The sequence below is a fragment of the Falco biarmicus genome, chromosome Z (genome assembly GCF_023638135.1).
Source record: "Falco biarmicus isolate bFalBia1 chromosome Z, bFalBia1.pri, whole genome shotgun sequence".
Lineage (NCBI taxonomy): Eukaryota > Metazoa > Chordata > Aves > Falconiformes > Falconidae > Falco > Falco biarmicus.
The window spans coordinates 57,487,748-57,503,932 of NC_079311.1; the positions used below are offsets into that span (position 1 = coordinate 57,487,748).

Genomic DNA, 16,185 nt, shown 5'->3' on the forward strand with positions numbered 1-16,185 from the left:
GTTCTGCCCAAAGCTCCTGTCTTGTTCTGTCAAATGCCAAAACACCTCCCAAAAGAGAGAGGCCTAAAGGGAGTGAGACTGTAGTTTCCCAAAGAAAACAAGTTTCTGAAACCCCCATGAACAGTTACTGCCTTCTTAAGAAGACCGACTCTGTTGCTCCCATCTCCTGCAGCTGTACTTTAAGTCTGAGAAACTGCTGATCGGCTGATGCTTCTGTCTCCATTCACACTCCGTCTTTCCTCTGTTTTGACTGAGGCTGCATTTTGCTGTTCACTTCCTTCAGACAGTTTGGAACATCAGACAAGCGTAAACTGGAACACAATCACCACCTTGCAGTATTTCTTCTGAAGTGGTGTGGTCTTGAAGTCAGGAGACAAATTTCTGGTCGTCCTTCAGGAAGCCTTTGTTATACCCAGACACAGAATTTATGTGTCTCTTGGTCTTCTGTGTATAGCATAAATTACATGCTGTAGTCTGCAAGTGTTTGTTTACTTTTTTGCCTGCCATAGTTTGCTAGCTCTGCAGAACATATTTCATCATCAATTAATAGTCACGTATCAGTGATTCACAAGTCAGGGAATAATTCTGCGGTTGGAAAACCTGGTGAGTTTACACATAATTTGGCAGACTGTCCAGCACTGCTGCCAGCAACAAGAAAAAAATATACATGAGGAAGCCAGTTCTTTTATGGTTTTAATACAGCTAGAACAGACAAGATTTGAACACCACACATCAGGACAGTCGGCTGCATTTATCTGTATTTTTGTCTGAAGCAGAAATAGATACACTTGATCCAGCAAGGACATTGCTGAATTTAGAATTATTTAGTGCAATTAGCGACCAGCGAGCATTAGTCCTGTGTTTAATTAAAGGAACTTTCGGGTGCTTAGTATCAGGGTCACTTATTTAATAAAATAACAATGAAAATGTAGAGTTGGGATCTTCTTTCAGGTACATACTTTTCAATGCCTCTTTTCTACTTGTACTGAAAATGCGAGTTATTCACTAGAGATTCAGGTCAAGTCTTCCTGCTCAGCCTCCCTGATGTGTGTGGGAATTACTTAGAGTGACTGATTGCTTAACAATCAATATAAAAATTTGAAAGAATAGCTTGCTAGGAGAGCTGATTATGTCATCTCCATGGAGATGGAGCTTGGATGCAATATCATGTGGAGCTGTTCCAGATGGACTCCGCTCAGTTAGTTTGATACGTGGATAGCCTTGTTCTGGAATCACTATTCTGGTTTAACTGAATTCCTCCTTAAACAGAGGAATTAGTGCACTTGAAATTCATACCTTACCATAGGCTGATGAATTGATTTTTCAGTGTTGGACAAGACTTTTGAAGTATTTGCGAAAAATTTACTCAACTGTACAGAATCTTACACAGGTTTTGTTTAGTTTTGTTCTTAAGTTTAATTCAGCCAACAGGATTATACTGAATACATGGATTTTTCTTAGTATGCAAATAAATCTTCCCCTAGGCGGGGAAACAGGAATTATTAGTAATGTAGTAAGGGTCAAGTAAAGTAAGGAGCATCTACTTGAAAATAGTTAAGAGTTATTTAAAAATGCAGGTTATTTTTCCGTAGCAAGCTCATTTCTGCCATCAGGCATCCACTTAATTTACTACTGTATATTGAAATAGGTCTTGCATTGGCACATTTTAAAAACTTAATGTCCATAGTGACATAATGAGATATCAATAGTGTGTGTGACTGTACCTGAGTGCTTGAAGCTCAAGTTTATCATTATGGTGAAGCAGAATTTTCCCTTGACTTTCTAGATGATTCAGGTTACAGCAGAATGACAGACTAAATATGACACTTTTATGTGTGATTTGTGGCTGTTACTTTTCAATGACTTTTCTCAACTGTACCCTGGGAAAAGAAAAGCAGCCTCCCAAAACCTGAGTCTAACACATGCAGTTGTCCTTCATTTATGTGGGACACAGTCTACCAAGGCTGCCCTAATACAATGCTATTAAAATTCACCAAGAGTTACACAGGGAATGTATTTGTTCATTGAAAATACTATTTTTTCATTCAGATTTTGTTCTGTTCTGCTCCTTGCTCTTTTTTAACGTGTTATTAGCTTAGTTTATTCATCAGACGTTCTCACTAATTGCTTCTTGTCCCTTCTTTTTTCTCTTTTGCACCTTTCTCATTGTCTTTTGTAAACAGCACTGTAATTTGGTAATTTTTCAACAGCCCTGGGAGACTCTGGTGCAAAATATGTTTTAAATTAGGAGACATAAATTGCACATTCTCAGTGGAATATAGAAACACATGGTAACTCCCATTATTGATGTATTTCTCTCCTTCACTCTAGGTGCGCTTAATGATCACAGACGCTGCAAGACACAAGCTCCTTGTACTAACTGGACAGTGCTTTGAAAACACAGGAGAACTCATTCTTCAGTCAGGGTCCTTCTCCTTCCAGAACTTCATTGAGATCTTCACAGATCAAGAGGTATGTTCAGAAAAGTGTCTTCCATATATTGTCATGTGATGGCAGAGGTTTCTAGAAGACTAAGAGTGGCCCAATGTGTTGTCAGAGTTAGCATCGACAGCCTAATGCTGATGCTCTTTACTCTTCATTATAGTCTTTCTTTCAAAACATTTCTCTAATATACTTCAGATTTGATGTAAATTGCTTAATAACAGAATTAATTTTAAATGTGGGGAATTAAATTGTAATTTCCAGAAACAGAAAATCAAGGAACCTTTTGACAATGGAAGGAGATAGTGCTGTGTTTAAAAGATACATGTTTATCTAAGGTGCACATACAAAGCGGTCAAACTGAACTTGACACCAGATTCTTGGCTGGTGGCACCAAAGTAATAGGTGACATTAAATAAAACAGAGGCTGTCCGTTGGAATAACTGTAGTTTTTTGCACCACTTGCCTGTTTGGCTTCTTTGTAGTAATGTTTAAAATTTGGCCAGTGAAATCTGTAAATCTTGTGATTTTTACATACCAGTAAGATAAGTATGAAATATACCAGTATTTAATGCCATTTTGTTTCATGACTTGTTATTTTGCTTTCTTGCTTAATGTACTGTGTCTGAAAGTTCCCATAGGGCAGGAACCCATAGTAAACAAGCTGTCATAATTAATTTGGCTGCTGTGTAAAGTATATATTTAAATAAACTGTATGGCTGCATCCCTAGGAATTTAGTTTCCAAAATTAATTAGGAGCATGTCAGTGGAGTGAGATTTGAAAGTTCAGTGCTGAAAAAGCAAAGTTTGCCAGAGCTCCAGTGCTATCTTATTGTATCCATTTGATCCTATTCTCAAAGCCTCTTTGTTCAGCATATGGTTGTAGGTTGGGGAAAGAGCTGGATTCCTGCTCTCTGAAACACGCATAACACCTAAAACTCACTGGCAGTTTGCAGAGTTACTTTTCTATGAAATTGCAAACCCAAGCTCCTTGCGTCTGTGGCCAATTAGTGACACATAATTACTTTATGACTACATGCAAAACTAAGGGCAAATCCTGCCATTACTGTTAGGAAGTGAAATCGTTGGCTGGAAAGCAGAAGGCTGTTGGTTGGCCATAGGTTACAGCTGTGGAGGGTTTGCCGCAGTGGAGGGTGCAGGGCATACTGCCGTGGGCTGAGTAAGGCTCACTTGGCTCACCTTTGCAGCTGGCAGCAGGCTGACCGGCCAGCCGGCATGGCTCATAGAAGGTGTTGGCTTCCAGCTTATTATTTCTGAAGCTGTGGACTCTCATGGCTTCTACAAGATTTCACAGAAACAAGGAACGATTGCATTTGCCTGCCATACTGCAGTCTGCATATGCAACATCATTTTTTAAAGGGTCCCATTACCAGGAAATTTTTAGGTGGTCTACAAAATGTTAGGAGAAAGGGCTAGAAAAATGTGGTTAGTCATTTTCTAAGTAGAGATCAGAAGAATTTCTGTGCTGTCCTGACCCTGGTGGTCTTGGCAGGGTTAGGTTTACAGTTGGACTCAATGATCTTAAGGGTCTTTTCCAACCTAAATGAATCTACGATTCTATAAGCATGTAAGGTTTGATGAGCGCTGTGTAGAGTTGGTGTTTCTGGCCTCTGCCCATTTATACTTCACTGGACCAAACCTCAAATGAGGTCAAGGATTATGCTTACAAATAAGTAAATACCCTTTGGGGGATGGTCTTATGAAGTCTGATTCAGAAATCCATCTCTGGCATGCAGAACCTCCTGCAGGCAATGCCTAGAAGTGGTGTTCTCTACTCCTCCCATGTCAGAAGAATGAAGATGTCCCATTCCACTGCCTCTGCAACAGCAGCTAGCATAGAAAAACCTTTCTTTTTACTTTTGCGGTCCAGGGTAGGAAACAGTCTTGTGTTTTCTCTGAGCAGCCAATTTGCTGTTGACCTTCATGAGCTGCGACACCTTTAAAACGAGGATTCCTCAACAGATGTCTCTCTGTGCTTGAAAAGACGATCAGGCTCACGGATACATGTCTTTGCTCCCAGACTGACTTTGAATCCAGGGAAAAGAAGGAGTGGTTACATCTCTTGCCTTATCAAAGAGCATAAGCAGTAGACCCGTTGATACCCTTGGTGTCATCATTTGAAAAGCAAATCTGTTGAGACCTTTTCTGGGGCATTCCTGAACTTGCTACTCCTCATAGATATGATCTGTGTCTGGTATAATTTTTCTCCAACTTTTCATTGGCCTGCATTACCAGTGGCTTAAACTGTCTGCATTGTGTGTGCCCACTTTTAGGGGAAAAGAATGTTAGAACTTAGGAATACGAAGCAGAAATCCAAATAGTTGCAATATAAACTGGAGAGGACTAACCCCAAACCTTGACCCGGTATATTCACTAGCCCAGTGTATTACCATATGATGTTTTTTATCTAGCCAGAAAATTGGCCCTACATTAGAAACAGTCTGTACTCAAGTTATCTCCTTACGTGTGCAACAGACTTGGATTTATTCATCCAGAGGAAGTAATCTTTTACAATTTTTGTCTGTCCCTAATAAAGCGTTTTCAACCCTGATCAGAGACATAGCATAAGGAGTCCTAAATTCATTTCAGAGCTGTGGTCTCTGCTGCCCTCTTTTCTTATTTCTGCAATAAACAGCAGGAACATTTCTCCTGTTCTCGTCTTTCATTCTTTTCATCCTTTTCTCCTTTTGTTTTGTCTTGCTTTGTTTTTTCCTTTGCTCCTTTTCAAACAAAGCCATGTCTGACAAATGGGTGAGATTTATTTATAGTCCTGTCAAATGGTTTGGATTCGAAGTAAGGCTGACAAAGGAAGATAGAAAGTATTTATTTTCTGCTTTATTTAGGTATTGCTTGGATTATTTTTCTTTGGATAACAGCCACTGCATCTTTGTTGAGTTTTACTTTTGGTAAATGCTGAAAATAAATTAACACCAAGAAAGGAAGTTAGACATACACACATGGAGGCCCAAAGGGATCTAATATGATCAAACATAATTAATTTTTTTATATACTAATTTCTTCTGCTGATTCATCTTGTAGTCCAAGACTTCCCAATTATTCAGCTGTAGCATAATCTGTATCATCTTTATGGAACCTATTCTTACATCTTGAACTGACAATTGAGTCTTTGCAAGGAAAGTTGTGGTATTTTGCACGATGATGAGCTGGCATATTTTGCACTGGTGTTTTATGTCTTAATTACTTCTTCAAGGAAGTAGTTTACATAATTTCGTGGTCTTGTTGTTAAGAACAAATAGAACAGGAAGGGAGTACATTAAACCTAATTGTCAGTAAAACAAAATGTCAAAGTATCTATGGAACTGCCCAAGCTTTAAAATATGTCATAACTTTTCATGTTTGTTTTTCTACTGATCTGGGACCATCAAATACTGTTTTTCAGTTCAGACTGGAACAGAGCAACAGCTCTTCATATGATGGCATAGAACTTATTTTCTGAGCCTTTATTTTAGCAGTTGGTTTTGGTACAAGCATGTTATAAAATACTGTTAAAATTAATGGAGTTGTTCTAGATTTCAGCTTCTGTGGTCCATGAGTTTAAAGTCAAAATAATGACAAGATCATTTTTAACCCTAACACTTTTTTTCTGGTTCTTTCTTCAGCCCATAATCTCAGAAATACAAAACTTGTCGCTGTTTGCATTTCTAAAACAATAACTCATTTCTTAGTGTTCTGGAAAACTCTCCTGCAGTCAGTCGTGCTGATGAGGGAGCACTGCTGGCTTTTCAGGAGCCAGCCTTCAGGAAGGACTGCAGTAATAATGGTGTGGTGGAATACATCCCGTGAGAGAAGGGGTGAGGAAGGTGGCTGCCCGTGAGAGGGTGCTGGCCTCCTTTGAGTTGCAGTTACTCTCTGCCTGTTAGGAGGATGTGCTTTGTCCCTTAGATATTTGACTGGCTCTTCTGGATGGACTGTGGCAGCAGGGAGGCTCATGAGCCAATGGTAGAGATAGTGGCAGCATTAGCTTCATAGTCCTCATACCCTCTAATTATAAAAGCTTGTACCATCCATCTAGAAAGGGTGGAGGAGAGAAGAGGGAACCTCTGGGTACTGTCGCAATAGAACCAGGAAAATGTCCTTCTTTTAAAAAAATACAGTAGTAAACTGATTGTGGTAACAGATTCCTGTAGCTTCTAGGACAGGCAGTCACCAGTGCAGAAGCAAATGAAAATGTTTTATCTGTAATCAGTAAATATTATGGTCTGACCTAAATCATCATTAAAAAATGAATTTACATGCATCTTCTTGTGTTTTTGTTTTACAACCCTAGATTGGTGAATTATTGAGCACCACACACCCTGCCAACAAAGCCAGCCTAACCCTCTTCTGTCCGGAGGAAGGGGACTGGAAAAATTCCAACCTTGACAGACACAACCTTCAAGACTTTATTAACATTAAACTTAACTCAGCTTCCATATTGCCTGAAATGGAAGGACTCTCTGAATTCACAGAGTATCTGTCAGAATCAGTGGAAGTGCCATCACCTTTTGACATTTTGGAACCTCCAATCTCAGGAGGCTTCTTGAAGCTCTCCAAACCCTGCTGTTACATTTTCCCAGGGGGAAGAGGGGACTCTGCATTGTTTGCCGTGAATGGATTCAACATGCTTATTAATGGAGGATCGGAAAGAAAATCCTGCTTTTGGAAGCTTATCCGGCACTTGGACAGGGTAGATTCCATTCTGCTCACTCACATTGGAGATGACAACCTGCCAGGAGTCAATAGCATGCTTCAGCGAAAGATAGCTGAACTAGAAGAGGAACAGTCTCAAGGGTCTACCACCAACAGTGACTGGATGAAGAATCTGATCTCACCTGATTTGGGAGTTGTATTCCTTAATGTACCTGAGAACCTGAAGAACCTGGATCCTAACTTTAGGGTGAAAAGGAGTGTAGAAGAAGCTTGTTTAACTCTCCAGTATTTAAATAAATTGTCTATGAAACCAGAACCTCTTTTCAGAAATGTGGGAAATACCATTGACCCCATTGTTTTATTTGAGAAAATGGGTGTTGGCAAACTTGAGATGTATGTGCTTAATCCTGTCAAAAGCAGCAAAGAGATGCAATATTTTATGCAGCAGTGGAGTGGTACTAACAAAGATAAAGCTGAATTCCTGCTACCAAATGGCCAAGAACTAGACATTCCATTATCCTACTTCACCTCTGTCTCATGCCTGATTGTGTGGCATCCAGCTAATCCTGCAGAAAAAATAATCCGAGTTCTGTTTCCTGGAAACAGCACCCAATATAATATTCTAGAAGGACTAGAAAAACTCAAACACTTAGACTTCCTTAAACAGCCGATGGTTACACAAAAAGACCTAACCGGCAACATCGCTAGTCCAGCTGTGAAACAAGCGAAGCTGAAACAGCGAGCAGATAGCAAGGAGAGTCTCAAGCCTGCTGCAAAGACACCACCAAGCAAGCCTGTCAGAAAAGAATCTAAAGAAGAAACACCAGAGCCTGCAAAGCCCAGTCCGGCACCAGAAAAGCCTCAGAAGCTGGAAAGCAAAGAAAAAGTTACAGTTAAAAAAGAGAAACCAGCAAAAGTGGAGACTAAACCTACAGTGGTGGAAAAAGATATAACAAGTAAAGAAGAACAAATATTAAAATATGAAATTCCTGAAAAACAAGCTACAGATGTAAAACCAAAAGGATCAAAAGATAAGTCAGTGAAAAAGGAAAGCAAAGCAAAACATGAAGAAAAGAAGGAGGAAAGAGAAAAACCAAAGAAAGATATTTCTAAAAAAGAGGAGAAAACAGCCATCAAAAAAGAGGAAAAACCCAAAAAAGAAGAGATCAAGAAAGAAGTTAAAAAAGAGGTGAAAAAGGAAGAGAAGAAGGAGACTAAGAAGGAAGTAAAGAAAGAAACTCCACCAAAGGAAGCTAAAAAGGAAGCTAAAAAAGAAGAGACAAAGGAAATTAAGAAGGAAGAAAAAGAAGCCAAAAAGGACATCAAAAAGGTTCCTAAAGAAACAAAGAAGACACCTGCTCTTTCCACTGAAGCCAAAAAGCCAGCAGCAAAGCCTAAACCACAAAAGAAAGAGGAACCTGCTAAAAAAGAAGCAGTACCTGCTGGAAAGCCAAAGGAAAAAGGAAAAGTTAAGACTGTGAAGAAGGAGATCAAAGTCAGTGGAGCACAAGCTGCCCTTGCAGCAGTTGGAGTTGCTGCCACAACTGTAGCAGCTGTAGCAGCTGCAGAAATTGCAGCCCATGGGAGCGAACTTGAAGCAGAGAGATCCCTTATGTCTTCACCAGAGGATTTAACAAAGGATTTTGAGGAATTAAAAGCTGAAGAAGTAGAAACAACAGAAGAAACAAAACCTCAGGTTGCACTTATAGAGGATGAACTGAAACTCACTGGCACGGTGCAAAAAGAGGCCCTTGAAGCACAAAGAGAAAAATTAGATGAAGGACCTGCTGAGTCCTCTGATGAAGGCATAACTACCACAGAGGCTGAGGGTGAATGTGAACAGTCACCTGAAGAATTGGAACCTGTGGAAAAGCACAGGGTTGATGACAATGAAAAATTTGAAGATGAGGGAACTGGCTTGGAAGAATCGTCTGAAGCAGGAGATTATGAGGAAAAGGCAGAGACGGAAGAAGCTGAAGAACGAGGTGAAAATGAAGAAAAGACACCACTGGACATCACAAAACCTTATATGGAGGAACCAAGAAAAACTGAAGAGAGCTCAGAAGAAATAATGGCTGAAGCAGATGTTAACATCAAAGGTGAAAAGTATGTTGAAAAGGCAGATTATGAGGCATCAGATGAACGGGCTGAGGAAGACAGGGAAGAAGCAATAGAAAAGGCAGAAATGGAAGAGACTGAAGAAGATGAGGAAGACAAAGCAGAAGACATCAGAGATGAAGAAGAAACTGAAAAAATAGAAGCTGAAGAAGATTATGTGATGGCTGTGGTAGACAAAGCTGCTGAAGCTGGTGAAGTTGAAGATAAATATGGCCTACTTATAATTACACCAACAAAATGCTCAGAGCCTCAGTCTCCAGCAATTGAACCAGCCTCTTCTATCCATGATGAGACATTACCTGGTGGTTCAGAAAGTGAAGCCACTGTTTCTGATGAAGAAAATAGAGAGGATCAGCCTGAGGAATTCACTGCTACTTCAGGTTACACACAGTCTACCATTGAAATATCCAGTGAACCAACTCCAATGGATGAAATGTCGACACCCCGGGATGTCATGAGTGATGAAACTAACAATGAGGAAAGTGAGTCACCCTCTCAAGAGTATGTGAACATTACCAAGTACGAGACATCACTGTACTCTCAAGAGTTTGGCAGGCCTAAACTTTCTCCACTTCCAGATGCTTTTAATGGATTATCTGAAGGATCCAAAACAGAGGCCACAGAAGGTAAAGACTACAATGCCTCAGCTTCCACCATCTCACCACCCTCTTCATTAGAGGAAGACAAATTCTGCAAATCTGTATTCCATGATGTATACCGGCAAAAAGAAAGTGAAGTCCAAGGCACTGCCAAATTAGAAATCAAAGAATCCTATCAAGAAGATGTTGCTGGAAAACGTAGTCCAACCAAGAGTCCAGCTGACAGTTTGTCCCCTCCATCACCTGTTGCCAGAACACCACTGAGTGAACGCAGTGTGAACTTTTCACTCACTCCCAATGAGATCAAGGTCTTGCCTGAGCCTGTCCCTGTTGCTGCGTTGCCTGTTGTACATCAAGAAGTTGCTGAAGAGCACTGTGCAAGCCCTGAAGATAAAACGTTAGAAGTAGCATCTCCCTCACAGTCTGCTGCTGGAAGTGCTGGCCACACACCTTATTATCAGTCTCCCACTGATGAAAAGTCCAGCCAGCTTCCCTCTGAAACCAGTGAAAAGTCAACAGACGCTCCTGTTAGCTTTGAATTCAGTGAAGTCAAAGATAAGTCTGCAAAACCCAGAATAAGCCCTATGGATGAGCCTGTGCCAGATTCAGAATCTCCTATTGAAAAGGTTCTCTCACCTCTACGGAGTCCACCACTGATAGGTTCAGAGACCACTTATGATACATTTTTGAGTGCTGATTTGAAGTCTCCCACCAGAGATTATGGAAGTTCTTCTCAAGGGAAACCTGAAAAAGAAAAATCACCTGTTCAGATGAGCCCAGCTTCTGAAGCTAGCTCTGGGGGCATTTTCCAAGAAAAACAAGATGAAAAAAGCGTGGAGTTTATGGTAATTAAGGATAGCTGCAGCCTAGAGAGGAAAATGGAAGATACAGAACCCAGCAGCTCCCAGTCTTCACTGGTCTTGGATGAGCGGAAGTTAGCAGGTGATCTCTCACCTACTCAAATAGATATCAGTCAATTTGGCTCTTTAAAAGAGGATGCCAAAATGTCAATTTCTGAAGGCACTGTTTCTGACAAGTCTGCAACTCCTGTTGATGAGGTTGTAGCTGAGGACACCTATTCCCATATAGAAGGAGTAGCTTCTGTCTCTACAGCATCTGTTGCTACTAGTTCATTTCCAGAACCAACTACTGATGATGTATCTCCTTCCTTGCATGCTGAGGTTGGGTCTCCCCACTCTACTGAAGTTGATGATTCCCTTTCCGTGTCTGTTGTACAGACACCAACAACTTTTCAGGAAACAGAAATGTCTCCATCTAAGGAAGAGTGCCCAAGGCCCATGTCAATTTCTCCACCAGATTTCTCACCTAAAACCGCAAAATCAAGAACACCGGTGCATGATCACAGATCTCCTGAGCAGTCAACTATGTCCGGAGAATTTGGTCAGGAGTCCCCTGAGCAGTCTTTAGCAATGGACTTTAGTAGGCAATCTCCAGAATATCCTACTGTAGGCACTAGTATGCACCATATATCTGAAAATGGCCCAACAGAAGTAGATTATAGCCCTTCAGATATACAGGAGCCTACTTTTGTGCAGAAGATTTCCCCTGTGGAGCAGTCTTCTTACTCTCAGGAGAAAGATATTTCAGAAATTATTTCAGTTTCTCAAATTGAAGCTTCATCCTCAACTTCATCAGCTCATACACCTTCCCAGGTGAGTTCACCACTGCCAGAGGAAACTTTTTCAGGTGCTGTTCCACCCAGAGATATGTCGTTACATTCTTCTTTTACCTCAGAAAAGGTGCAGAGCCTAGGAGAAAAGCTGTCACCAAAGTCTGACCTATCTCCATTTACTCCAAGGGAATCTACTCCTCTGAACTATCCTAGTTTTCCGGATTCATCTCCTGCAATCTCAGAAGTGGTATCAGCTAGTCAAACACCTTTGTGGTCACTACAAGTGTCCTCTGTCAAAGCATTTGGTTACCAGGAACCCGTAACAAAGTACAGTCCAGAAGCTTTACTCAGCCCAGAAAAAGAAGATTCAGAGAAAAGCAGCAGGTCACCAGAAGAACTTAGTTATTCTTATGAGGCTACAGAGAAAACCACTAGGTCACCAGAGGATATTAGCTACTCCTATGAGGCAGCTGGAAAATCTACTAGGTCACCTCAGGCTATGGCTTACTCCTATGAGACAACCAGGAAAACTACTAGGTCACCTGAGGCCACTGATTATTCCTATGACATAATTGCAAAAAATATGAGGTCATCTGAGGCCACAGATTATTCTTATGAGGTGACAGGAAAAACCGCCAGGTCACCAGGGGCCATGGATTATTCTTATGAGATGACTGGGAAAACCACCAGGTCACCAGGGGCCACAGATTATTCCTATGAGACAACGGGGAAAACCACCAAATCACCTGAGGCCACAGGTTATTCCTATGAGAGAATTGGGAAAGCTACCAGATCACCCGATACCATGGATTACTCCTATGAGACCACAGGGAAAACGACTAAGTCACCAGAAGCCATTAGCTACTGCTATGAGACAAATGGGAGAGCCACCATGTCACCAGAGGCCATGGTTTATTCCTGTGAGACAACTGGGAAGGCCTCCAGCTCGCCTGAAGCCACAGATTACTCATTTGAGACAACTGGGAGAGCCACCAGGTCACCTGAAGCTGCTAGATATTCCTATGAAGCAAGCACACATTTCACTCCAGGAAAATCGTTAGCAGAATCCCATCAAGATGTTGACTTATGCCTTGTGTCCTCTTGTGAATATAAACATCCAAAAACTGAACTTTCACCCTCATTTATCAACCCAAACCCCCTCGAGTGGTTTGCAACTGAAGAACAGTCTCAAGATCCAGAGAAACCATTAACTCAGTCTGGGGGAGCTCAGCCACCCTCGGGGGGAAAGCAGCAAGGGCGGCAGTGTGATGAAACCCCTCCCACGTCTGTGAGCGAGTCTGCCCCATCTCAGACAGATTCGGATGTTCCCCCGGAGACCGAGGAATGTCCTTCCATCACTGCAGATGCTAACATTGACTCGGAAGATGAGTCAGAAACCATTCCGACAGACAAGACAATTACCTACAAACACATTGACCCACCACCTGTCCCAATACAAGATCGCAGCCCTTCCCCTAGGCACCCTGATGTTTCCATGGTTGATCCAGAGGCTCTGCCGGTTGATCAGAATTTAGGTAAAGCTTTGAAGAAGGACCTCAAAGAAAAGACAAAGACAAAGAAGCAGGGTACCAAGACCAAGTCATCTTCACCTGTTAAAAAGAGTGATGGTAAATCAAAACAAGTGGCTTCACCAAAGCCAGCTATAAAAGAATCTTTAGACAAAATTTCCAAAACAGCTTCTCCAAAAAAGAAGGAGTCTGTGGAGAAGGCAACCAAAAATATCTCTAGTCCAGAAGTAAAGTCTCGAGCAGAAGAGAAAGATAAGGACACCAAGAATGCGGCAAATACAACATCCAAGTCAGCAAAGACAGCAACTACAGGTAAAAACAGATAGCACTTCCCTAGTGTTGAGATTTTCTTAGTTGTTGCAGTGAAGTTAGTTTGCCTTTTTATCAGCTGAGAATGTGGTTTGTAGCAAATCCCCAAAGTCCAAGTTTTAAATATAAATCCAGCATGTAAAGGCCAATTTAAATGCATGAAACCCACAAATTTAACTTTCTTAATCTGAGAAACTTGATGTGTCAGTTTGCTCAGATAGTACATAAAATATAAATAACTTAATACTAGCTATCTAAGCTGTTAATTAACAAACAGAATTAAAAGTACCACTTTTGCAGGTGAAGTGAAATCAGTAGCAAAGTATACTGCTTTATTCTGTCTAAGAAACAAGTAGGCACAATGCCCTTAACATCATGTGGGATGTAAAGGTATTGTCAGCCACTGGATGCTCTTATTTGCTGGATTAATTTTAAAAGGAGTATTTTAATAAAGTATAGCAGTAATAAGACCGCTTCAAGTGAACTAAGTATGTACATCACATAATCCAGTTAAAGTCTTAAAACCGTCAGTGATGACTAAACGTACAGAAAGTTAATGCCATTTTGAATGACTGTTGTGTATTCTAAGTAGTAATAAAATATGAATTAGATTACCGAAGGAGCCATTGTGTTAATCTCTTGTTTCTAGCAGATCTTGTTAGAGAGTGTCTGGGTGATACTTTGATTTTGCTGTTGTCAGGACTGATGTTCTGTTGAGAGCTTTTTGCAAGGAGCAGGTCTAGGATTCAGTACAAACAAAGCAGCATTCAACTGTCTCTAGCTTCCCCATTTCAAGTGGTCCACTGTTCCTTTGCTACACCATCATTTACATATATCTGTTAGTGGCTGCCTTTCAAAGCAGCAGTATAGTTCCTCATGCTGTACATTTCTCCAGCACTTTAGCTCTAGATAAGATTCTTTGTCCTTAAAGCATAACTCTCAGGCAGGGCAGAAGACAAGGATCTATTTGATAATGACATCGAAGTACAAAAGGCAATGTGTGATATTTTATCCAGTGTTGGTATCCACAATTCAGAAAGGTATGTCACAGAGATTTTATGATGATAGATGATAAAAGATTTTGTAACACAACCAGTAGTAAAAACTCTGTAATTCAGGAAATCGTATCGTATCACAATGCTTATTTGGCATATTACCCTATGATGAACAGCAGGACATGCTAGACAACTGTAATGGACTTTGCTGGCCTTACAGTATGTGACCCTAAATGGAGTGTATTGCTCTGATAACTGCTTACTAAGCTTTTTCCTCTGTAACAACATGAGAAGGCTAATAGAACATAAATGATCATCATCTGGATAAAATAACTGGTCAAATCCTGATTTTCAGTTCACACTATGATTCAGTGCATAGCAAAGGCTGCTTGGGGGGGGGGGGGGGGATAGTGTATTTCATGTGAGTGTTTAAACTTTGAACTTTCTTTCTTTTGACTGAAGCTCTTCTTAGAACAAGTACTACACTATGTACAGCGGCAAAAACACACTTCCCCCTACTTTTTGTGATAAGTGGCTGATTTGCATACGCAAATAAGGATCCAGCAGGCAAACAAACACTTGTTCTCAGTTCCCTCAAGCAATTGCTTTACAGGTTTCTCTGTCCTCCCAGGTTCCTCTTTGACTCTTTTTGTGTTTACGTGTAGTAGCTTCCTGATGCACCTATAAGACAGTCTGAGCTACTGTGTCATGCTATGTGCTGATACCCCAAATCTCAGGACTGCTTCAAATCTGCATGGCTCCCTGTGCGAACCCCAGGTTTTATAATTTGTGTACCCAAGACTTTCAAAAAGCTGTACTTCTTAAAATAAAACTGGAAAATAATACTACCATTTACTGAATGGCAATTCTGTAATCACAGACCTGCATAGTAATTGTTGTGTAATAGTAGATTACTGGGAAAGGTTCAGTCAGTCTTTTGTTATGTGGTAGTGAGGTTTTTTTGTATTATGTAGTTACAGTTGTTCAGGGTTTTCCTCCCATTACAATCATAATTGAGACACAACAATTAGATGTCATTAGACAACAAAGCATGTCATTAGATGTGGGAGTGTAACGCCATAATAGGACACACCTCATCTCAGCAGTTATAACAGTAATTAATAAATGCATGTTTTTAATCAGCCTGTGATAACAGTCTTTTGTTGTTTGATTTCCAAAGGACCTGGGAATACTAAGGTGGCAAAATCCACAGCAGTGCCTCCAGGACCCCCGGTGTATTTGGATCTGGTGTACATTCCCAACCACAGCAATAGCAAGAACGTTGACGTTGAGTTTTTCAAGAGGGTGCGGTCATCCTACTACGTGGTGAGCGGGAACGATTCTGCAGCTGAGGAGCCAAGCAGGGCTGTTCTGGACTCCCTGCTGGAGGGCAAGGCACAGTGGGAGACTAACATGCAGGTAGGCCCTTTACTAGTATCTCTACCTGCAAATTTAACCTACTCTGGGAAGCCAACTAGGAGAGGTCAGAGTGCCTCTGGAGTGGGTAGCAGCTGCCAGGGAATGGGGTCCCCAGGCTGGGCACCTTGTTTCATTGGTGATGTGAGAGGGCACTTGAGAAAAGCACAAAAATGCACCAGATTCAGCCACTCCCCCATTTCTGGCCCTTCTGACCTGTCCCTGGTGAATAAAACTGAGAGCTGGTTTACAGAGCCATTTAGCTGTTTCATCTTCGTTACTATACCATACGCGATCCAAGTTTGGAAAGACTGCAGTTTGTAAGTTGGAAAGAAAAGTGAATGTTTCGTGGTTTATATGGTAATCACATATGCTTGGAAACGTCATGTGCTTTTCCATCATGATCAATAAGTAAACAAAGTATCTGGGCATAATCTGAAGAGCTACCAGTGCAAACTACAGCCTGCTACTTC

The 16,185-nt window shown here is 41.0% G+C and overlaps 1 protein-coding gene across 3 annotated transcripts in view; it reads left to right on the forward strand.

The window, feature by feature from the left end:
- The window catches only part of MAP1B (microtubule associated protein 1B), a 74,768-nt gene that overhangs the window by 53,561 nt on the left and 5,022 nt on the right, over positions 1-16,185 (forward strand). For all 3 annotated transcript variants that reach the window (XM_056325410.1, XM_056325411.1, XM_056325412.1), the window contains 3 exons: positions 2,332-2,472; positions 6,752-13,304; positions 15,477-15,715. In XM_056325410.1, the coding sequence (XP_056181385.1) occupies positions 2,332-2,472; positions 6,752-13,304; positions 15,477-15,715 (6,933 nt within the window). The remainder of the gene's footprint in view (positions 1-2,331; positions 2,473-6,751; positions 13,305-15,476; positions 15,716-16,185) is intronic.